This window comes from Cordyceps militaris (assembly GCF_000225605.1).
Source record: "Cordyceps militaris CM01 unplaced genomic scaffold CCM_S00009, whole genome shotgun sequence".
NCBI lineage: Eukaryota > Fungi > Ascomycota > Sordariomycetes > Hypocreales > Cordycipitaceae > Cordyceps > Cordyceps militaris.
The window spans coordinates 370,495-394,007 of NW_006271977.1; the positions used below are offsets into that span (position 1 = coordinate 370,495).

Sequence of the window (23,513 nt, forward strand, 5' to 3'; positions counted from 1 at the left end):
GGGGGGGAGCAGGCAGGAGGCGGCGAGGTTATGCCTCACGCAATCGGGACGGAGCGTTTGCTCGACGACGTTCAAACGGCCGGGCCACGACTTGAGACGGACCGTGTGTGTGAGCCAGCGTTGAACGGGTCAAGGTTTCTTTGGCCTGCAAGTCATGGCCTAGGGTTTGGGGGGTAAATAAGTCGACAGGGGGGGCAGTTGGGGGAGGGAATCCGCAAGTTCCTAGCAGCAACTATACATCGAGTAAATAGCAATCAACAGAATATAGATTAGATGGGCAGAAAAAAGAAAGCAAGGGGGAAATAAGAAGAAAAAAACGCCCAGAAAATGTCTTCCTAATTCAGATCGATATGGACTGGGGGTTGGAAAACCAGGGTCTGTCTATTCGTAAGGACACACACACGCTTCCATTCAAAGCCTCCAAGTCTTTCGCAGCCCAAAAAAAAAAAATAACAGTCATGATTGGGGAAAGGGAGCTGCGGCAGCCAACACCCAAACTGTGGACACTGGGAGGCGTCGCAGAAGCTGTGATCGACGGGTTTCAGGAACTCTGTTGCAACAAGTGTCAGAGCGTGGGGGATGAAGTTTTGGCGCAGGGGTACGAGGCAGAAAAGGTTCTTTCGGGGCTTTTTTTTTGCAATTATTATTTCAGTTCTTTTCGGCTCCTCCTCTTTGGAAACCGTGCTCTTGCCACCATTCACTGGCGCGCTGTCCGTTATTTGTTTTGTATCAAAACTTGGTGTGTCAGTGGGAAGAATGAAGACGGAACTTCCGCGGGAGGGGACCAGAAGAAGTCGACGGAGAAGCCGTCCGCCCGCCCCCGATTGAATGGGAAACTTTTGGCTGTTTGGTGACATTCTTTTTTTCTCTTCTTTCTTTTCTTTCCCCCCTCTGTGGCGTTGTATGAATCGTGCCCCCCTCCTCCGCGGCTTGGAAATGTTTTTTTGCGACACTATAGTGACAAGGCAGTTTATGCATCCCCGCTTCTGGCGTCTTGGGGGAGGCTTGCCGATGGGAGGCTTTGTTGGTTTCGCGCCACGACATGCCTCTTATATGACGAGGCGGGTTATGGATCTTTTGTTGTTTATACTGGAATAGTTCAAAAGGTTCCATGGGGCCGGGCACAGAGAAATGTTCCGCAGAACGTTCCATTGGCCTCGGCTTTGTTGCTTGGCGGCTTGCCTTGTTGTTGCGCGGTTGATGCAATTGCCATGGCACAGAGCCTCTGCTACAAAAGACCTATAGCTCTCCTACAGAACGTCTGCAGAGTATGTGAAATTATGCTCGTAGAATCCCAATTCGTTGCCATCAATGGCCGAGTCATCTGGTCGTAGTATACCGCTCGGCTCGCGGCCGCGTATATGCATCCCATGCATCTTCAAGCCGACTGCTTTTCGTCCACTACCATGTTTCCAATATTTATCCAGGTGTGATTATCGCCTGTCATACGTCGCTCCATCGGTGATGCCGCTTGTCAGCAACAATGTGTTTGTAAGACATAAGTCACAGTTGCTATTCCCGCTGAAGACGCACTTTCACCATCGTACACCTACCTGGTGTACTTGGACGACAACGTGAGAGCAACGCTCAAAGCGACGACGCTGTGTCAAAGTAATGTGCTCCAAGTTGCAGTCCCATAAGTTTACTTGCAGTTTCTTACTCGCTCCACGCACGGCTTAGAGGTCGGTGAGAAGCTATTGGTTCCACGAGCACCATCTGTCGCACCGCTGTCCTACCACGTCTTTGTGACTTCCTAGGCGCAAGCCAACAACTACGCCACAAGGCATCCATAAGTCAAGTACATTCACGTTTCAATCAACTTCTTTGAGTGCCGACAGCACTCTCTACTTCATGTCTGGCCAGGCGCTCAGAAATGAACATGATCAGAGCCTCTGTCGGTCTCACAGCCTCTTGTACACCATGGCATGCCGTCAGTCACTCTCGAACGACTGGATTTCTGTGTCACGGACGGTCCAAGATATTTTGGCTATATAAATGATACCATCGACTTCATCTCCATTGAATAATTCATCCAACAGATTACCTTGCCAAACCAGATCAAGCAGACCTCGCATACCAACTCCCAACACCACGATGCATTCGACTACTTGTAAGTTTCCGTCAACTTCTTCTTGGATGTCTTCTTCTCAACTGACAGAATAAGCCTCCGAATTGGTCAATTCCGCCGCCGTGACGCTGCAATGTGCAAGGTGCAGGGCCACTGTCACCCAGTCTATAACATGGTGCTTGCAATGCAACCAGCCACTGGTGAAAGTAGTGAAGGTGGTGAAGAAGTGATGGCGTTTTGATGGTACGGCTCCTGGTAGAGTCGTGAGGTTGAAGGCAGCACCAAGCAATCGACCTTTTCTCAGAAGTGTGGTCAGAAGTGTGGTCAGAAGTGTGCTCAGAAGCAGTTTAGTCAAGCATGGTCGTCTTCTCGGCGCTTTCTAAACAGTTCTAATAAAGATCTTGATTTAAACCAACTACTAGTAATAGCCCAGCACAAGTTGTAATCTACACTTGAATAAGATGAAAATGTACTCGTAATTGTGTCAAGACTCCGCGGGATGATGAGCTTTCAGGAGTTCACCATGACACGCCGCCCGAGGTAACACAAAACTTGCTGCATGCGAAGCATTCCACTTAAGTAATAAACAATAAATGCAACAATGAATGCATAACAATAAATGCATCCGAGGTTGGCCAGACTACGTACTATCCGATGCGGCGAGTTCTTTCAGGCTGGACAAACAAACAAAGCCCAAAGCCGTCGCTGACCCTTTGTCATTCACCCATCTTTGTCTGACCCTTTGTCATTCACCCATCTTTGTCTGACCCTTTGTCATTCACCGTCTTTGTTCACTCGGCTCGCCAAGCAACTCGACTTTACATGACCGTACTCTATAAGAAAGCCTCCCACCCAAGCTCACATATCTGTTTGTGAGTTGGTTTATACACCGCCAGCATGTCTACTGAGGGATTGTTAAGCCAGGAGACAAACGACGTTGCCTATGAATTTACGGCCACGACATTCAAGAAATCGTCCAAGCTTGGTTTTGCCAGTACACGACCGGATGGTACTCCATTTTTCTGGTTCCGATCATGGTAATTCAGATTTGAACCCTTCCTGAAGAGATGCCCGCAGCTCTAACGACGAAGAAACAGGAACCATGAGCGCATCACAAACGAAGCCAAGGCTCTAGAGCTCATTGCCAACAAGACAACAATTCCTGTTCCACGTCTGATTGAGCATGGAATTCATCCAAATGGCTGCAGATACCTCATTACCGAAATTATTGACGGCATCATCCTAGACAGGGTCGGGCACGAGGGTTGTTTGCAGCCAAAGGATCAGCTGCACACAGAGGCAGATTCTTGCCAGGCTTGCGCTGACCAAGCCTACTCCAACGCTCTTGCTTTTATTAGCAATGTCGTTATACCTCAACTTTCTGCTTTAAAGTCCAAAGAAAGAGGGATAGATGGCTTTGTGATGCCGCCACGATGGCTGAGCCCTGATGTACTAGCCCCGTGGCGAGGCAAGAAAGCCTTCCAGACTCTGCCTCTCCAGACGCCAGAGTACACCTTCCAGCACGGCGATTTGGCAGCTCATAACATCATGATGGATAAGAAGACGCTGCAGTTTAAAGCGCTCATTGATTGGGAGTATGCCGGGTTTTTCCCCGTCGGCATGGACAGGTGGCCGGGGACCTTGGACAGCGACGCGTACCGGGAGGTGGCCGAGGATCTAGCGCCCGCAATTGCTCGTTTTCTTCCCCAAGAGTACGTGGAGTGCTATGAAGCCTGGTCGGATAAGAAGCAGCTGGAGGATCTGGTGAGAGAGGGGGGAATCCCCGACCCGGTCGAGGTCAAGAAGCAGCTTGGTGTTTTCATGTAGGCAGACGCGGCTATGAGATGGTAAGTAGGCATGTCCGAGAAGATGACCTTTCGAATTTAGTGTCTGTTTCAATTTAGAGTTTTTGTAATTGCAGTCTTTACAAGGGCGAGGGCCGGAAACGCAGGCCGGACCAGTCGGTTCAAGGGAAGCATGTGGACAACACGAGCCAATGGGTAGCTTCGAGTAGCCCTATACTCAACGTTCCAAAGAACAAAAAATGCAAGAAACCCGGCTCCCCGCAATCTGCCGGTCGGTCATCGGATCCCTTGGCTGTTCGACGCCCGTGGAGCACCTCGCCTCGGCATGTGCAAAGGGTCGCGGGAGCCCCCGGGGCCTGCTCTGTTGTTGTCAATGAGGCGCGCCAGCACATGGTGGTGGGTGCCAACAAAAGGGGCGTGCGACCCCAAACACTGCGAGTAGACCTTTTCGGACGGCCGGAGAATCACGGATCAAGGGTCTCGACATGTTCTGGCATCTCTGAGGGTGCTCATGTGTCTGACGAGATAGGGGAGAGCGAGCAGGGCGGGTTGAGGGAGAGGACGAGTAATAGGCGCCGCCCGGACACGGCGAACGGGTAATATGGCCGTCAGCTGGGCGGATACAGATGTGGCGGCATTCACAAGCTTGGATGCGACAGGCTCTTATCTAATAGTCATACTGTAAGAAGTGTATGTATGTACGTAGCACCAGTAGGTAGGTCGGGACTCGTTTGCAGGTAAAAATAGAGCCTCTTAACAATGTGGATAGGCTTCGCTTATATCTGTACGTACCACGCACATATCAGCCTGTCAGCGCCCTCCTCGTCCCCTTCTTCACCCTTATCAAACTCTGAATCTCTATGTGATTGTTTTTTTTTTTTGCCTTCCTCCGCTCTTATCGCGCACTCGCGCTGCGTCATTAACGAACAAGTGCGTCTTAGTTGATTACAGCGGGTCACTTCGAGAGCCAACAGGGTCCTTGAGACGAGGCACATCCATTTATTATTTATTACATTTATTACAGGCACCAAACAGCCTGCCAGACCCGCCAACGGCCCCCCTTGGAAGCGCTGTAAGAGGCCACCGAGACCGCTGAGCGAGGTCAGTCAGGTTCATCCGCGGAACCCGCCTTGACAAGCGGTTGAAAGCCCTTGTGCTTTGCAAACAGCCAGAGTGGATTATCTGGGCTCCAATTTTTGTCTCATTTTTTATTTTTATTCTCTGGTTTTCTCGGGATTTTTTTTCTGCGCCTCTATTGGCAGCTGGTGACTCGTGGCTGACTACCTAGTAGGTACTTCCCGTTCCTGTTCCTAACAGCTCGAGCTCCTCTTCCGGCGCCAGCCAAAACTTTGTTTGCGCCGCCTCTCTCTCGCCCGTTTGACGGCAAACTCTCCAACAACAAGCCAACCCGTTCGCGCCAATTGCGAGGCTATTTGTTCCTCAATTCCCTGTGGCCTTTTCCATTGACGAGTTTTCTTCTTCATCTCGTCGAAGCGGGTGCGCTCTCTCCCCAATACCCGACCTTCCCTGCGAATCGGACGAAGAAAAAAAATGGCCTCTACATCAAGAGCCATCACGGCCGCTGCCAGGCCCGGCCTCCAACTCCATGCCGGCATCGCTGCGAGAGCTTTTTCCGCCGCTGCGCGCACCTCGTCCATTACGTCCCGATGCGCCGCCCGTCCCTCGCCGTCCATGAGGCTCGCCGTCACCGGCCGCCTCGCGTTCCGCAGACCCTACTCGGACGAGGCCCCCAAGCCCAGGCCCGGCAAGCTACGCACAACCTTTCGCTGGATCTGGCGCCTCACCTACCTCTCCGTCCTCGGCACGCTGGGCTACACGGCCTATGTCATCTACGACGACCGCAACCCCGGCGAGCAGTCTGTCCCTGACCCGAGCAAGAAAACCCTCGTCATCCTAGGTATGTGACGCATCTCGATTCTGGCTACTCCGACGTTCGGCAATGCCTCGACTAACACTTTTTTTTCCAAAAAGGTACCGGCTGGGGCTCCGTCGCCCTTCTCAAGAACCTCAATACCGAAAACTACAATGTCGTCGTCGTCTCCCCTCGCAATTACTTCCTCTTCACCCCTCTGCTGCCTTCGTGCACCACCGGCCTGATTGAGCACCGCTCCATCATGGAGCCTGTGCGCGCCATCTTGCGCCACAAGAAGGGTGCCGCCAACTACTACGAAGCCGAGGCCACCCATGTCGACACCGAGCGCAAGGTCATTACTGTTGTCGACAACTCCGAGATCAAGGGTCCCGCTACCCCCAACGAGATTCCCTACGACATGCTCGTCGTCGGCGTCGGCGCCGAAAACGCCACCTTTGGCATCCCCGGCGTCAGAGAGCACAGTTGCTTCCTCAAGGAGATTGGCGACGCACAGCGCATTCGCAAGAAGATTATGGACTGCGTCGAGACGGCTGCCCTCCGCGGCCAGTCCGAGGAGGAGATGAACCGCCTCATGCACATGGTTGTTGTCGGTGGCGGCCCGACCGGCGTCGAGTTTGCCGGTGAGCTGCAAGACTTTTTCGAGGAGGACATCAAGAAGCTGGTTCCCGGCATCAGCCCCCGCTTCAAGGTCACCCTCATTGAGGCTCTTCCCAACGTCCTGCCCTCCTTCTCCAAGCAGCTCATCGACTACACGGAAAACACCCTGCGCGAGGAGAAGATTGACATCATGACCAAGACCATGGTCAAAAACGTCACCGAGAACACTGTCGAGGCCGAGATTAGCAAGCCCGACGGCACCAAGGAGCGCGTCCAGATCCCCTACGGCCTCCTCGTCTGGGCTACCGGAAACGCCGTCCGCCCCATTGTCAAGGACATGATGTCCCGCATCCCCGCCCAAAAGGACTCGCGCCGCGGTCTCGCCGTCAACGAGTACCTCGTCGTCCAGGGCGCCCGCGACGTCTGGGCCGTCGGTGACTGCGCCGTCGCCGGCTACGCGCCCACCGCCCAGGTCGCTTCCCAGGAGGGTAGCTTCCTCGCCCGCCTCTTCAACAACATGGCCAAGACGGAGAGCCTCGAGGGCCGCATCCACGACCTCAGCAGCAAGATGAACCTCAAGGCTGGCAACGCGGCTGACGACGCCCGCGAGATTGAGCTTCTCGAGAAGCAGCTCCGCCGCATCAAGGACGTCAAGCCCTTCCGCTACTCCCACCAGGGCAGTCTGGCCTACATTGGCAGCGAAAAGGCCGTCGCCGATGTCAGCTGGTGGAACGGAAACCTGGCCACCGGTGGTAGCTTGACCTACCTCTTCTGGAGAAGCGCCTATCTGTCCATGTGCTTTAGCAGTAAGTGTTTTTCTTTTCGCAGCCGCGACATGTCCACGGCTTCTTCTTTTCGACGTCACGTGCTAACTAAAATCCAGCTCGCAATCGTGTCCTTGTTATCCTCGACTGGCTCAAGTCCAAGGCTTTCGGTCGCGATATTTCTCGAGAATAAAGAATCGCCAGGTTAAGAAAAATACAGGGCTCTTTCGATGTCGTCGTTACAAACACGCCGCGATTCCTCGGTTGGGCAATGACGGCATTTACTGGGGGGGGTGTATTCCCGGTGTTGGAGTATAATACGTGTATTTTTTGTTACTTTTCTTGTTTGTTTGGATATCATAGAATTGGGTTTGCAGAGCATAAATAAAAGCGACGCCGCCACGCGTCCGGTTGGCCACCTGCGAATCACTTCCAGTTATTGTTATCTGCTGCCTCTTTGGGCAGTCATCTTTGAGCGCGACTTTGTGTGATTGTACATGTCAACGTTGTTGCGTGATATCACGAAACGTACTGATGCCCAAGCGTTGCAACCATTCATTTAACCTACTACGCCCAGAGAATAACAGGATACAGTCAACAACGACTACTCAGATGGGTGACCAAGCCTAGTGCTATAAATATGAGCCTGCCTACACTCAGAATTCATATGCCAATGAAACACGAGACCGCACTGACGAGGGCCTGCTGTCTTCCTCGAGTTTTCAGCCAGATGCCGGGTAGGCAGTTTTGTAAACTGAGAAAGTTGCCCAACGAAAAGCCAACAGAGAGACCCATAATTATGAGCCAATCATGTATTGCCATCTACTTTTTTTTGGGTCGAAAACTTTTCCAGCACAAGAAGTGGCCGAGTCAAGCAAGTGCGCCCCATAAAAAAAGTCGGAAGGCCCGTTGAAAGCCTGCCAGGCTAAGGAAAAAAATCTTTGTTATCTCGCCCATTTACCCCCTTCACACTCTCCCCAGACATCATCCCCTTCTCATCATCTCCCCTGTACCCAACTTCGCGGCAGAGACTTCCATCTTGTCAGATTTCCATCTGCGTTCTCTCCCGTATTTCCAGTCCTTTCTACTCCATTCTCTGCAACACTTTTGACTCGATCGCACACTTCCTCGGCACTCGACACAACAAGCATCCAACAATGTCCAACTACGGCGGTGATCGCGGCGGTCGCTCTGGCGGCTACAGTGGCGGCGGCGGCGGCGGCGGTGGCCGTGGCGGCTACGGACGTGATCGTGACGATCGCGGCGACCGCAACGGCGGTGGTTATGGTGGTGGCGGTGGTGGCTACGGCGGCGGGTAAGTCATACTTTGCATTTGTTATGTTGTTGTCTCGGACGCTCGTCTGTCGGGCGCAATGACGCTTTGGTCATGTCGCCTGTTCAGCCATGGCGCTAGCGCACAGGGGTCACGCCTGCACTGGGCTTTTGTAAAGACACGAGATGCAAACACGGAAAATTGAGTTAGCTAACCAACAATACCAAGTCGCAGCAACGGCTACTCCAACGGCGGCTCCAATGGTTTTGGCGGCGGCGGTGGTGGTTATGGTGGCGGCGGCGGCGGCTATGGCGGCGGTGGTGGTGGTTTCGGCGGAGGCGGCGGTGACCGCATGTCTGCGCTGGGTGCCGGCCTTCGTAAGCAGGACTGGGGTATGTATTGATGAGCCACTGACTTGACAGCGTTGCTAACTCTTGAACCAGACTTCTCTACCCTCCCCAAGTTCGAAAAGGATTTCTACAAGGTGAACAGCGATGTTGAGAACCGTTCTGACGCCGAGGTCGAAGCCTTTCGCGCAAAGCACCAGATGACCATTGCTGGTAGCGCCGTCCCCAAACCCGTCGAGACCTTTGACGAGGCTGGCTTCCCCCGCTACGTAATGGATGAAGTCAAGGCACAGGGCTTCCCCGCCCCCACTGCCATTCAATCTCAAGGTTGGCCCATGGCCCTTTCCGGTCGCGATGTTGTCGGTATTGCCGAGACTGGCTCCGGCAAGACTCTTACCTACTGTCTCCCCGCCATCGTTCACATCAACGCCCAACCCCTTCTTGCTCCTGGCGACGGTCCCATTGTCCTGGTTCTCGCCCCCACCCGAGAACTCGCTGTCCAGATTCAGCAAGAGATCACAAAGTTTGGTCGCTCCTCCCGCATCCGCAACACTTGCGTCTACGGTGGTGTCCCCAAGGGCCCTCAGACCCGTGACCTAGCTCGCGGTGTCGAGGTCTGCATTGCCACTCCCGGTCGTCTGATTGACATGCTCGAGGCTGGCAAGACCAACTTGCGCCGTGTTACCTACCTGGTTCTTGACGAGGCTGATCGCATGCTTGACATGGGTTTCGAGCCCCAGATTCGCAAGATCATTGAGCAGATTCGCCCCGACCGTCAGACTCTCATGTGGTCTGCTACCTGGCCCAAGGAAGTCCGCGCCATGGCTGCCGATTTCCTCCAGGATTCCATCCAGGTCAACATTGGTTCCATGGAACTTGCTGCCAACCACAGAATCACCCAGGTTGTCGAGGTTGTCACCGAAATGGAGAAGCGTGATCGCATGATCAAGCATCTTGAGAAGATCATGGAAAACAAGGAGAACAAGATCCTCATCTTTGTTGGCACCAAGCGTGTTGCCGACGACATTACCCGATTCCTTCGCCAAGACGGATGGCCCGCATTGTCAATTCACGGTGACAAGCAGCAAAACGAGCGTGATTGGGTCCTTGACCAGTTCAAGACCAACAAGAGCCCCATCATGGTGGCCACTGACGTGGCTTCGCGTGGTATTGGTGAGTATCATACCCTCCCCCTCCCCCTATATTACGGCAACTTCCAGCGAAACTTGTGCTATACTTTACTCTCGTGTGTCTAGGGGCTATCTTTACTGCGCGCAATTGCCTGGAATGACCGTATCCACGTGGTTGTCTCATTGCTTGGAGCCTCGATCCGTTGTGTAGCCACTCATGGCTACGCTCGTATTCCACCCTTGTACCTTCTTCTCTCACCCCGGTATAAGTGTGGAGGTGGGCATCTCTTGACCCTGATCAAGCTTGTTGTCTGCCTAGGCTCCCTGATCTCCGAGGACGACCTGTGACTGCATTCGTATTCTCCAGAACTGGAAACTTGCATACAAACCGCAATTGGATTGCCCCCTCTCCCTCGGCGTATTGCCAAACGGGATGATGCATCTGCAGACTGGCCGACGCACCTAGCTACAATCATCTAGAGTTGCGGCAGCTATCTGCATGACGTTGCACTTTTAGCGCTGGAACAACTCGTTGCTGTAACACGCCTGTGTGTGTTTTTCGCCTGCTAACATGTTACCTTTCTTTGAAAAGATGTTCGTAACATCACTCACGTGCTCAACTACGACTACCCCAACAACTCGGAGGATTACATCCACCGTATTGGTCGTACCGGACGTGCTGGTGCCACTGGCACTGCCATCACACTCTTCACCACTGACAGTGAGTTGCTAATACCAGAAACCTGCGAGAAGGATGATGTACTGACAAGATGATAGACCAGAAGCAGGCTCGTGAGCTTGTCAACGTTCTTCAGGAAGCGAAGCAGCAGATTGACCCTCGTCTGGCTGAGATGGCCCGCTTCGGCGGCGGCGGCGGCGGCCGTGGCTACGGAGGTTGGGGACGTGGTGGTCGCGGCGGTGGCGGTGGCAGAGGTGGGTTCCGCCGTCGTTGGTAGAGGATTTTGGGCCAAGCCGACGATTCTGACGCCGACATTACCAGGTGGTAACAACGCCAACAACATGCCGCTACGCAACAATCGCTGGTAAAGATTGCCTAGCGTAGCACACGTCATCTCACGACGAGTCCTCTCACGACATGCACCTTTGCTCTCATTGCTTCAACATTCAAAAGTAACTAGGCACCCACATGCGGCACACTGCATCACGGTACAGAAAAGGCCCAATGAGGCTCACTCACGGCGTTTGATAGAGGTCACGGACTGCTTTTTTTTTACAGTTTTGTTTTCGATTTTTAAGTAATTCATTAGACTATCTGCCGAGCAAGAAGCTCGCGAGTACTGATTTCATGAAATGAACATCATTATCTACTTGCAGTTTGCTCGACCTTGTCTTCTATGATTTACATTGTGAGAGGTGGAAATATGTTGCGCGAGGTTGCGCGAGGGGAGGGAGGCTCTGGGTTCGAGTTGCTAGCTGCTTTGCTTCGTCTTGGTCTTTTTGTTTCTGATTAGATATTACAGCACACGCAGATTGAGAACATGCTATTTCTTTTATACAGAGACGAGTAGGAGGCCATTGTTCCGTGCTGAACCCGTATTTGCTTGTATGGGCGGTGACATTTGAATCACGGCTCATCTCTCGGCTCCTTTTTTTTTTCAATCTATCCGCTCCAACGTCTTGAGTCCTGTTGCGTTGTCATTTCCAAAGTCTGCGGCCATCCTCGATTTTCCCATGTCGTCGAACCGGGCCGGTGTGATGATGTATTCCCGGAAACCTGGGGGGGGGGGGGGGGGGCTCATCTCTTCACGTTGGCGCGAAGCAAAAGCAGCAGCGCAAGCCTTTGTTACACAGCATGCACCGTTTTTTTGTTCTGCTCCGTCTCAGAATCGGCTCCTGCATCAGAAAACCGCACTTTTTACAACCCCCCCTTCTTCCCAACTACCCGGTAGGCTAGCGTCGATCACCGACCTTTGCTCGCCTGTTTCTGACTTAGGGGGGGAAGTCGGGGCCAAAAAAAAAAACCGCATGTGTGGCGTCACGAGCGCGCCCGCGTCGAGATCCATCCATGCTGCTGCAGTGTACGGATAGTTGGAACGAGTTGGTGGTGGTGGGTGGGGTGCTTGTGCAGACACAGGTGACAAGAGACGGGACAGAAAGAAGAGAGGACAAAAGTGCCAATTGCCATCAATTTCAATGCCGGCATTGATCGCAATGCCATGTTATGCAATGCATCTTTGTCAGCGTTGTGCTGTGGTGCGTTTGGGCTTTGGGTCATTCGTATTGGAGTATATAGGATAGTTATAAAACAACAAAGAAGAGGGAAAAAAAGACGTTTTTAATATCGACAGGGCTTAGCCCACGCAAACAACAGCGACTGAGAACGCAAGGAGCAATAAGCTGATGCCCTCGAGGCTAGCACGTCCACGATTTCAAGTCCATAATGTCCCCAACGGCAAGTTCTGTTTTCTTTCTTGGTGGGTGGGAGAAACTTTCTTGCTGCACTCCGCATATCCTTTGCTAGTGACAAGGGGACGAGGGGGCGAGGGGGGCTTGCTGATAAGCATTGAGAAATAAAGAACAAACGACAATAAGGAGATTGTGCCGCCCGGGGGCACGGAGGACTTGCCCTCAAATGGAAAAATGGTACAGTACACGCGAGAGAGAAAGAGGGGCGGAGGCTTTTTCTTGGTGAGGGGGGCGTCGGCGTCGACCCAGAACAATAATAAGAAGGTTGTAATAAGAAGCTTCCAAAAATCAGGAGCTCAGCGCCAGGGTTTGTGGTGGACACGGCCTTTTCCCGCACGTTGGTCACTGGTACTTTCTTGCCAGAATAGAACAAACAGGACGCAGAACAGTACAACCGCTGGGGTGGTCGTATCAACTAACATGCGGGTTGACATGATGCCGTCCAAACGTGTCGTGTGAACGCCATAGGCACACCACTTCGACGGCGGTCCGTCTGGCTGACTGCTGGCTTGCCGGGGTAGAATGTTCCAAGCGGCCTCGTTTATTAGTGTCAGCTTTCGATGTGGTGGCGTTCTCTTGACGTGTACAAGAGGTCCTCTGCAGCTTCACGCCTTCTTCTCCGCTCGTCAGGTTGGCCATCAAACGCCTTGGTCACATCCGCTGCATTTGCTGTGCTCCGTATTGACCCCGGAGCCTCGTCTCACTAGGAGAACCCATCAGTCTAGCCCCAGATTTTAGCTCGGGTGGCACAGAACCGTCTAAAATGCAGCCCTGTCCTTCACCTTGAAGCTAGAAGCTAGAGCCCGACGACAGTTGGCTGTTGAGTGTCATGTATGTACAAACCAATTTCGCCAGCTGAACAGGTCGCGTCAAGAGCCACAGAGACATTCTGGCATGCATGGAACTGCACCCTTGCCTCCCAAGTTGCGATTCGAAGCATCCAAGCTGTCAGTGGCGGCGTGTGGTGTGCGGTGATATACCTGGCCATGTATGAGTCTCTGAAGAAAATGAACGCCGACCAGTGTGGTGAGCAGAGGTGCCGGCCGTGGTTCACGGCCATCGAGGAAACCCACCATAGCCCCAACAACGAGCACACCCTGGCTGTAATGGCGCGTGCTGCAAGATTGTGTTGTTCCAGTGCGCATATGTACGGAGCACGGAGTCCTGGCAACTCCATCAGCTTGCGAGCGGACTTGCGCCCCAGATGCCTGTTGTGTCGAACGGCCAGACTTTAGCTGGGGTCCGCAGAAGCTTGCCTGACCAAGGCACTAGCCAGTAATCACGGGAGTTGAGCGCCATAAGTCAACGCCCCAGTGCTGCGCTCGATTGGCAACGGCATTTGGCACACACCCCTCCTACCTATCTATCCTTGCTGTCTATTCCAGGATTAGTGAACTCCTGGCTCTGTTTTGCGGGCATCAACTGGGCACCTGGCGTCCCGAAAATTGTCGGATAGTGACAGCATCAGAACCAGCGAGCGCAGTCTGTGATGGAAAAGCCTGTTGACCATTAATGTAAAATCAGTCTAATAATACCGTTATAACGACACTCTCCGTTGAAATGTGCTGTAATGGGTTTCAACGTTGTGGCCAGCATGTGTTCTGATCCTGAAACCAAATCGTCTAGGACATGGTTCATAACTCCGTAGATCTGAATGAGTTGACTCTGACCAAGGGCCCGAACGAGCAAGTCACTTGGCCATCGAGAGTTATGTATTCAACATTGAGGTGGCCCTCTGCATGTTGTGAGTTTTTGCATCCATGTACATCCGTACTTACGAATAGTACGGAGTAGTTATGTCGCTAAAACGCGCACGATGCCGGGGTCAGCCATAGGCGCCAGCACATGCAGTTTGGGTTCCACGTTCGGTGCTTTGAGGGGAGGGGGAGGGGGGGGGGGGGGGGGGGTGTCGATTCACTTCTCAGCTTTTAGGATCCGACGGGTGCCCAAACACTTCTCACCATGCGTCTGTGCCTTCATGCCCATCATCGCCTGACGTAGAGATAATCCTCATGCATGTTCTGCAGGCCTCTGGAATTTCTCATGCTCATCTTAATAAGACGAGGTTCAAAAGTTGAACATTGTTCGTATGGCCAACCAACGTCTTTAGTATTGACCCTGGCAAGCGCTTTTAGTGCCATCTGGCCTGCTCCGTCTCAGCTATCAGTGATCTGGGACTAGAGCTGGTTAGCCACGGACTTGCTGGGCGTGGTTTGTCGTGGTAAGCCTTGACTTGGTGGCGGCAGGGTCGTGACCAGAATTGAAACACGCGATGATGTCCTCCCAATAAGGTAACATAGTATAATTCTCGATTGGTCGGTGACAGTAGGAGGCATCTCGAGGGACATATCGCGGCCTGGATACCAGACAGCCCAGAGAGAGCGGACTCAACACGAGGTTGTAGAGCCTTGTCGACCACTGTCATCCGTAGTCGTCGTACAAACAGTCATGGCGAGCTTGGCTGATCTACTTCGTCGTGGCAGAGCCAGTGTGGGATCGCAGATGCCCTAGCCTCGGGGCGCGCCAGCCGCTGAAGCTATCAGTCTGGCTAACAGTTCTTTAGGGCATCTGCAAATGATTTTGGTCTGGGCTAGTGGATGATGTGCTGCTAGGATCTCCCCGCACAAAACACCGAGCCATTGACAAGTCCAGCACAGCAGAGGTTGAGTGCTGTCGAAAGACGGAGACCAGTCTGCCGCCGGGGTAGCTTGGAGAAGTCGCTATTTTCACCCAATCGGTCTTGGAATTTTGCATCCAGATGCGACATTGGCCTTTGTTGAAGAGGAAGGAAAAAGTTCGAGAGGGGACAGGACAGTAACAGGCACTCAACCGGTTTGGATGCGCGATAGACATCCGCTATGCCAAATAATTCCATGCTGCGGCTCAGGGCGTAAACACGGGTTCTGACCTGCGTCGTACACATAGTCAGGTTAGGACAATAAACCCTTCACCGCTTTTTTTGCACTGAAGAAGAGACATCTCTCCTCTCAATGTGATTCTAGAAGCGGGAATGCTGTCAAATATTCGGCCTAATATTAGCCTGCTGCTGTGGAACATATTTGTCCTGCATCATATTAGGAGGACTCGACACTAGCCAATCGAGCCCACATTGTTTCTCAAAGCGTGATGCCATCAAGTAAATGTAAGCTGTTGATCCCGCACCAAGTCTTCTCGGACGAAAGGGCTACGTCGATGCAGACGCTAATAAGTCTGCACCACCGCGTTGTGAGGTAGAGCTTTTTGCTCGAGTAGGCAACTGAAATCAGTAATGGATGCCTAATAATAAAGTTCCATCATGTGAAGTGAAGGTAGTGAGTGACTTGTCTACTTCCCTGAATTTCGGAAGCTGCGTCTTTTGGTCAGACGAACGGCGACAGCACCCCTGCAGCACCTCCGAGCTGACTGATACAAGAAGTAATCGTGCTTTGCACTCCAGTGACTGGCCATGTAGATAGAAGTTGCTCATGAATGTTGCATACCGACTAGAGGTGTAAGCTGTCCCGTGTTCATCATCGTCTAGACTTTATTGCAGCCCATGGTCAAGCATATTGACCCATGCTGGAGCAGTGCGTCAACGTAGAATTTCGAATGACTAACACTCTGCACTATGCGTGCCGTGTCTGATGCTTTCTGTTCGAGGATCATGTGCAATTCAATCCCACCAACAAGGCAAGGCCAGGCTCTCGGCCCTTGTCCGGACACCTGTGCAAGTGTTGTCACTGTTGTGTGGGGTGAGTGGACACGGCTTGCAGCCTCCACCTCCCCAATAACCCCTGTAAACTGACTCCTAGTTCGTTTCGCTGGGTGGTAATGTTGCAACTCCTAGTCACCGCGCTTCGGAGAATACAAGGAATGGAGTCGAGGCTGCATGGGTAGTGGTTAAAATGAGGGTTCGTGCATTGACACGACGTCCGGGCTCTTCGCTGCATTTCATGTCGACGCCAAAGAAGGAATCGTTCGATTCAAATGAAAAACGGTGTTCACGCTTCGCGATGTGTCGCTCGGAACATACCAAGGTAGCCCGGTTGGCAGAGCATGTCATTTGTCAGGCTTCACACGAACAACCTTTCCAAACTAAGTCTCGCTTTGTTTGCTATGTTCCGTTGAACGCGCAGGAGCTGAACCTCAGAAAAGATTGGCCAGTCCAGGGTCAAAGTAAGACCGCATTGGTGTTTGCAACGTTTGGTTGATTGACGCCGGCCAGCTGTCGTACAGAGATCTTAGCGAATGATCAGGGCTGGGTGAGGCACTTCTGCAGCGCAGTGGAGAAGACACGTGAGAATCCCAGGCTGATGTGGTTACACAAAGCTGAAGCCACCAGAACTAGGATGTAGGCAGGGTGTCTGAAAGGATTCGAATGTACGGATACAGCTGTCCTGTGCTCCGTCCGGATACTTTCGTGCAAGTTGACCATGCCGGGGCAAGTCACACCGATCAAAACTTGGGTTTGTAATTTGTAAAGGAAAGTGACTGGCCGTGCCGTCGTCTGTTGGCAAAGTCGCCCGCACTCCCTGTTGCGGCGGGGTCACCGGTCGCGGCGCCTGAGTAAAGTCCACCCGTTTTTGACAGGGCTCGCCGCAAGATGGGAATTCGGTGCGTGATGCAATTCATTCTTTTCCGTCTCTTGTCAAGCGCCGCTGTGCAACCACCCTTCGTTAGTGGAATGCTAACCAGCAGCTTCCCCAGGTTCGAGAGGTAGTACAGTGTTAGTACCTATCGAGTTAGCTGTTGTATTAAGCCAGGGGCATCATCAGTAGCGTACGCCAAAGACCCGATCCACTGGTTCAAGGTCGATTCTAGGCGCGCCAATGCTATAAATAAAATGGCGGAACGCGGGGATTGCTAGTCGCCCTAAAATCCGCACAATAGACATACTCAGCAAGGTCTTTCCTCGGCGGTTTATGCTAAGCCTTGGCAGAGGTACATGGCAGGTTTCTCGTGAGTTGTAGGGACGGATTGTGCGGACGGCCGGTCTGCGGGGTGGTTGCACAGACATTGAAACAGGGAGCTGGCAGAAACCGTTGCGAGGCTGATCGCCTTCACCCCGGATGCAGTCATGGTCCCATGCTGATTGTCGGTGAGAGACGATACATGCGCATGCGGGACGGCAGGCGTTGGCAGTCGAGAGCATGGGTAGCCGTCATTGCCGAGGCTCGAAGGCTGCTGCCAACTTCAGGTCGGTGGTGGATGGCTGGCTGGCCGCAGTAAGAGGACATATGGCCGGCGTATGGGTATCCGTGGACGCGACGACAACGCATGCGAGCTGCAAAAGGACTGCAGTGGAGGGCGCAAGGCATACCGGTAGTGGCAGGCCAATGGTTCTGGTTTGATGCACAGTGGCATATAATTACCCCGACTGCGTGGAACGACGGCTTGCACGCGGTGGCATTGCAGGAAGAATCCCCGCACACGTGTAACATAGGTCAACGTGCGGCGTCTTCTGGACACATGATATGCGCATAATATACTTTGATCTTCTTTTCTTGTCCCTCAAGTGGACGTTGTCCCAAGCTATGAGGCTGTACTCTGATTGTGTGTGATGAGCTTGACCAGGAAGCACAGCCGACGCGCGCCAAGGTGATAAGAGCGACAGACGCATGGAGACGCAGTGAAAAGACACCAGTTCTGGATTGGGTTAATGGTACGAGGTTAGCGGCAGACGACGAGGGACTAGATCTGGGGGTTGAGGTTGTGGCTCGCACCGACAGCACCAGACATGCACCAGTCCCCGTGCCGCGGAAGTAGCGTGACTGAACGGCCCAATGCCAAAGTGAGGAGGCGGCGGAGGCGCCCATGACACTGGGCCTCTGATGGTGGTGCATGGATGGATGGATGGTTGGAGGAGGGTCGGTGGCGGACAGTCGGGACTTGGTCGTGGAGGGGGGGAGGGGCTGTGCTGAATGATCGCTAGAGGCACACCGTTTGCTGAAGTGGTGGAGTAACTATCGGAGAGGTAATCGAGAAACGATGATTGACGGATTAATTGCTGATTTTTGGATGGCTGGATGGCTGGATGGCTGGATGGACGAAATTTGATTGAATGAAAAGCATGCGTTTTGTACTTGGCAGTGGATGGAGGAGACAAGAGATGAGGCACGGGCGGGCGGTGGCGGCTGCCAGTTGAGTTGCCATTACTCTGCACACAAACAGTGAGCCACAACTCAGAGCTGCAGCCTGCAGACGGCTGCCTTTTGTGTGTGTGAGCGGCACCATCCAGTATCGTCAACCTATTACCTGCTTACCGTCCTATTACTTGTCTGTATTCAGAACCGGAATGCTGGACCATGGAAGTGGTAATGTGACTTGCCGACAGGGGCTTTCCCTGGCTTGCTGGCTGCCGCCCGCCTGAACTGGCAGGTTGCGTCTGCAAGCCTTTTTTTTCTTCTTTCTTTCTTTCCTTTTTCCCTTCCTTTCTCGATGGGGACCGCAGCCGACCAAGAAAATAAAATAAAATCTGCCTTGATTTTCGGCCACCCCGACCCCTCAGTGCTCGTTTTCGTTACGATACGTTTGCCGTTCAGCTGAGGCCACACAACCGAGGCGGCCCCCCGACTGACACGACCGTTTGCCTCTCCTTCCCATCTCCGTTGAGTATGCGACAGACAGCCTGATCGCGCGTTGAACGCTGAGCCTAATTCCATCGTTATCATGGTCCAATGTGAACGATGCTGACCCCAATCACCTGCAGGGGCACCTGCTCTAGCTTCTTTACCAATCGGCCTGTAAATGGCGCCGGCCGTCTGCCATGCAAATCCCAAGTGTCTGGATCGCCACTAGGGAGGCCCGTAGACTCCTGAACGACGACGGCGAGAGGGCCTTCGAGGCCCAGTTGAGGCCCTAACCCGCGCTGGCGTAGTCGGTGGTTCGTCCCAAGTTTCAGTACCAGCCCTGCTAACGAGCAAGAACGAAGCCCTGATCAGAAGCTAGGCATGCGCCGTGCCTGCACTGCGTCTTGCCTCTTCAGACTAGACCGATCGACTGTCCAAAGGGGGAGCCCTAGTGCATGCCATTGTTCTGGGAACCGCTGTACTTTGGTGCTAACATCTGTGCTAGGTTTGATGGGTTAACGAACGATATAATACTCGAGAAACGAAACAGGATAATCAATTCCGCAACGTTGTCCTCCAGCCGGCAGATATGGCGTTAACTGCGGAGCGACGGATTGACCGACTTTGCACAGGCGACAGATAACTAGGTGTGCGCCATGTCAATTTCTATTCCTGTCCACACCACTCTGTTCGAGCACGTCTAGTTCTTCTTTTCGGCATCCTTGCGCACTCGCTGCACGCCCAGCAATCCATCAAGGAGCCAACCCTGGCTGGCCCACCGCCAGAAGATGCAGATGAAGAGAAAAAGACCATGTCTAAGGCGAAACAAAGCAGGGAGCGTGGGTGGAGCGCGGCCGCTATTCGTACATGTGCCAGCATGGCGATGCGATGGCCTGGTCTCGGGGAAGTTCAAAAACGCGCAGATCGCTAGGCTACCAGTACTTTGGCGTTGCGATTTGAGCGCCGTTGGCTCTGGAATAGCGTTGGGCCGTGCGAGCCACATCGTCTTGGCTCTTCGCGCACTCACTAAAACCAAGCTTCTTTTTGGTAGACTTGCCATAATCTGTAGCGGCAACCACTAGGCTAGGCTTATATACCTAGTATCAGAGCCGTTGAATCTCAATGTCATTCTGGCGACAAGGGGACAAGGGGACATGTCAGTTGCCCAGAGACTCATTTCAAGAAACGAATGTCAGCGAAAAGATAGACCTTTCAACTTTCAGCAGCAGGGAGGGGCCCGAGCCCGTAATACAAGCCGGAGCTCGCAACTGTCCGTTCTCTGCGACATTATTTACATGAGAGAAACCAGGGCAGTCGGCCGCCCACTTTGGACGGGGACACTTTGACGCACTGGCCGCTCCGAGTCTGTACCAAGTACATGAGGGGAATTGCATCATGGCAATTGCTACGATGTCACTTGAGTTGAACAACGCTGAGAGTGTGCTGGAGCAAACAGTGGTGAAATCTTGGGCACTGAGGCGCAGAGGCGGGGAGGCCCAGAGTTCATTCACATGGACATCTGAAGTACAAGTACTAGCTCTTTCCTTCATGCCTCTCTTAAGTAGGAGATTAGTTAGGCCGCAGATGTAGACAACTTGGTGGGTTGTTGGGTTGAGCATGGGGGTGGTCGTTGCATCCCGCACGGACTCTGCACTATGCACTATGCAAATGCAGGCAGGCTATAATTCCGTTCATGGTTGGTTTATACGTTTACTGTGGACAGTTAATCGATCTAACAGCCACAGGTCTCTGCAGAGCGCTGCGAAGTGAGCGCCATTTGCATAATGTAACTAGTCTATCCTAGTCTATTCCTGTTTAATGATGCGTCGGCAACTAGAAGCTTGGAGCAATGTACAATAGAAAAATGTTGTCACATATACAGAGGGCACAAGATAAGTTCTCAAGTGAGTCGCTATTGACGTGGAGCCAAGATAGTTGAAGAGAACAGGCTCGCAAGGTGCAAGCAGTTGCCAGCACAATGCTACCATACGCGGACAAGGGACTTTTATTAGTGTGACCCAGCCCGGGGTAATCAAGAGACTCGGCCGACACTACTGGACAAGAAGGGATCCGCAGCACTGCTGAGTTTGGGAGCAGGCCCGAAGTCGTCAAGGTTCGTTCAGCATGACGAACAAGCCATAGGCTACGGGTTTTCGCTTTGTAGTAACTCCGATAGTTAGGAGTGGGCAGGATGGAGACCTGGGGGTTCTTTTGCGACAAATGGCGACAATGACAGAGGGCAAACATGAAGCCGAGTGGGACGCGTCTGGGAAACGCGGGCTTCTCTACTGGGTCTACATTTGGGCTTGCTGACTGGCTTGCACCTTGAGTCGTTGACTAACAAGAAAGCTCCGGGTGGATGCGGGCGAGACGCCGCAGTGGCCGGGGGAGAGATGGAGGACGACGGGGCTGTCATCCCAAGGCGTAGAAAGCAAGAGATGAAGGCTGTGTGCAGGGGCGTACGCAAAGCATTCGTGAACCGGTGTACGTTGGGTGAGGGCGGTACTTGAAGGGGGAGACTGGATTGACACCGGGAGGAGATGACCCGACCTTTTTTTGCTTCGGACGGTCAAAGTCGCAGGCGGTCGTGAAACTGGAAATGATGAGCGCGTCTGCAGCTGTGGAAGCACAGGGGACTGAAGAGAGCGCGAGAGACATGTGCGTTGGGGCAATGGTGGCGCACCGCAACCACACCACCTGCCAACCAGCCAGCATGACAGGCCGTATCCGTACACCCACCGGTATTCCGGAGCGAGATGAAGGGATGGACTAGGTCAGAGCCTAGGGTTGGGGTTGCATGAACTGGACGACAGGGTGACAGGAAGTTGATGATAGGATGTGAGTGCCGAGGTGTAGTACGGAGAAGTTACAGCCCCTCACCAGGGGATGTGAGGGATGAACAAAAAGAGGGCGTCACATGGGATGAGAGACACAGTGGAATCAGAGGAATAACGTTACAGGGAGAACCCTGTGATGGAACTTGTTCAAGGTTTTTTTTTCTTTTTTTTCTTTGGCATTAACTATTACTTCTTTCTGGACAACTTGCAGGCAAGGCTAAATGTAGGACCGGCAGGCAACTTTTAGACTGTGGTGGTGGCGAGCTGGAAGTGGACAGGGGATTACTGATTATTATTAGTTTTAATTATTCGTGACGCAGACGCCTGATGAAGAATCCGGAGAGTTTCCCATTTTGCGAGGGATAATGGAGCAACAAAGTGGCACATGGAATGCTTGAATTACTCGTTGGTACGGATAGAGAGGAGAAGAAAAGCCACCAATGAGACAGAAAGGGTTTGTATGTCTGACAATCTTTTGCCGAATTGCAAATACCGTAGAGAGGGGGGGGGGAGATGTTCTTTGACAATCTCGTCCATGTAATTCGTACAGAATCAAGAGGGAAGAAAATTGAGAGCATAACAAGGGCCACTTATGGATTGGAGCTGACATTTTAATTTTTTTTGGCTCCATCATTTCTATTCTCTGAGTCTTTTGCTTTCCCATCTGTGAGGGAAAAGACAGACTGAGAAGCCCAGAACTCTCATTCTTGTGGGGAAGGGAACAAAAAGCCAGGTCACACTCACACCCCCTGCCGCGTGCGCCCCCTAGGAGCGCTGAAAAAACAAGAATACCATGGTCATGGAGTTTGCCGTCTCTTTTTTTTATTTCCTTTTTGTCATAAATCTTGTCCTGTCGGTCTTGTTCGTATCGAGGTCCTGGATACTCTGTATTCCCGTTCCGGAGACACGCCCCCCCTTTTCTTCTCCGGCTGGCATTGCTGCCGAACGAGGCCCCCCCCCCGCGCAGTGCTCTGGTCAAGCCTCCGTGGGTATTTCAAATTGTAATTTCCTCTGGGGCTGAAGAAAGGAAAAAAAAAAACTCTCCTTGTCGATCGAGTCTTCTTTTGAACCTTGACTTGTTCTCGTTTTCGTCTTGCTGCGGTGGGCTGTTGGTGTGTTGTCCAACGCTCTAGAAAAAAGAAGGCTGTCGGTTCTTTACTAGTTTCCCCAAGCACACATAGCTCCCTTGTTGTTGTTCGCGCGCTTCCCCTCGTACTATAGCCATCCCGCTTGCTGCTAAAATGATTAACCGCCAGAGAATTTAAGGAACAAAAGCGCGTGCGGCCCCAAACCCATCACAGACTAGGCATGGGCACTATAGATTGGGCGATTAGCCTACAAACTACCCATCTTTGCCGCCCTGGGGCACTAACGAGATAGCAAGGTAGTGTAATAGCGTTCATGCTCACGAGGGGTGGGAGATGGGCAACGACGACGCAATTGGAAAACCAAACAATGATGTAGTTATTAATAAACAGAAGCTGAAGGGGAAAAAAAGGACGGGGTCGAATGACGACGCCACCATTCGTCCTCGGCGAGTCCCCGACCAGTTCCATCATAGATACCGGCAGGCGAGGGCAGTCAGCCAAGTTGTCATTCGGACAAGAGCGTAACTAGGTTATTGCATCGTATAGCGTTTCTTCGACATAGACGACGAGGCGAGTCCTCCCGGAATCGCCAACCTGCTTGCGGTGCGCCACCTTTCCACCTCCCTGGTCCTGGGTCTTTCAGCCTCCTGGGGGGATAGAAGTCGCATTGTCCAATAATGTCGCGCCGCTTGCACCCTCTCTCTTTGCGGGCTTTCCCATTTCTTTTCTGTCCAT

General features: G+C 52.7%; 3 protein-coding genes across 3 annotated transcripts; all 3 read left to right on the top strand.

The window, feature by feature from the left end:
- Nucleotides 1-2,965: 2,965 nt before the first annotated feature.
- On the top strand, nucleotides 2,966-4,473 carry CCM_09436 (Protein kinase-like domain; the record flags this gene model as incomplete). The annotated part of the gene is made up of 3 exons (XM_006674570.1): nucleotides 2,966-3,105; nucleotides 3,166-3,891; nucleotides 3,990-4,473. The coding sequence occupies 3 exons, from the start codon at nucleotides 2,966-2,968 to the stop codon at nucleotides 4,471-4,473; spliced, it is 1,350 nt and encodes a 449-aa protein (XP_006674633.1).
- Nucleotides 4,474-5,424: 951 nt separating this feature from the next.
- Nucleotides 5,425-7,321, top strand: CCM_09437 (alternative NADH-dehydrogenase; the record flags this gene model as incomplete). Its single annotated transcript, XM_006674571.1, has 3 exons — nucleotides 5,425-5,791; nucleotides 5,866-7,170; nucleotides 7,248-7,321. 3 exons carry the CDS (start codon nucleotides 5,425-5,427, stop codon nucleotides 7,319-7,321), a joined length of 1,746 nt encoding a protein of 581 aa, XP_006674634.1.
- A 964-nt stretch (nucleotides 7,322-8,285) lies between these two features.
- CCM_09438 (ATP-dependent RNA helicase dbp-2) lies at nucleotides 8,286-10,925 on the top strand (the record flags this gene model as incomplete). Its single annotated transcript, XM_006674572.1, has 6 exons — nucleotides 8,286-8,443; nucleotides 8,630-8,793; nucleotides 8,845-9,921; nucleotides 10,471-10,599; nucleotides 10,656-10,811; nucleotides 10,879-10,925. 6 exons carry the CDS (start codon nucleotides 8,286-8,288, stop codon nucleotides 10,923-10,925), a joined length of 1,731 nt encoding a protein of 576 aa, XP_006674635.1.
- Nucleotides 10,926-23,513: the final 12,588 nt, after the last annotated feature.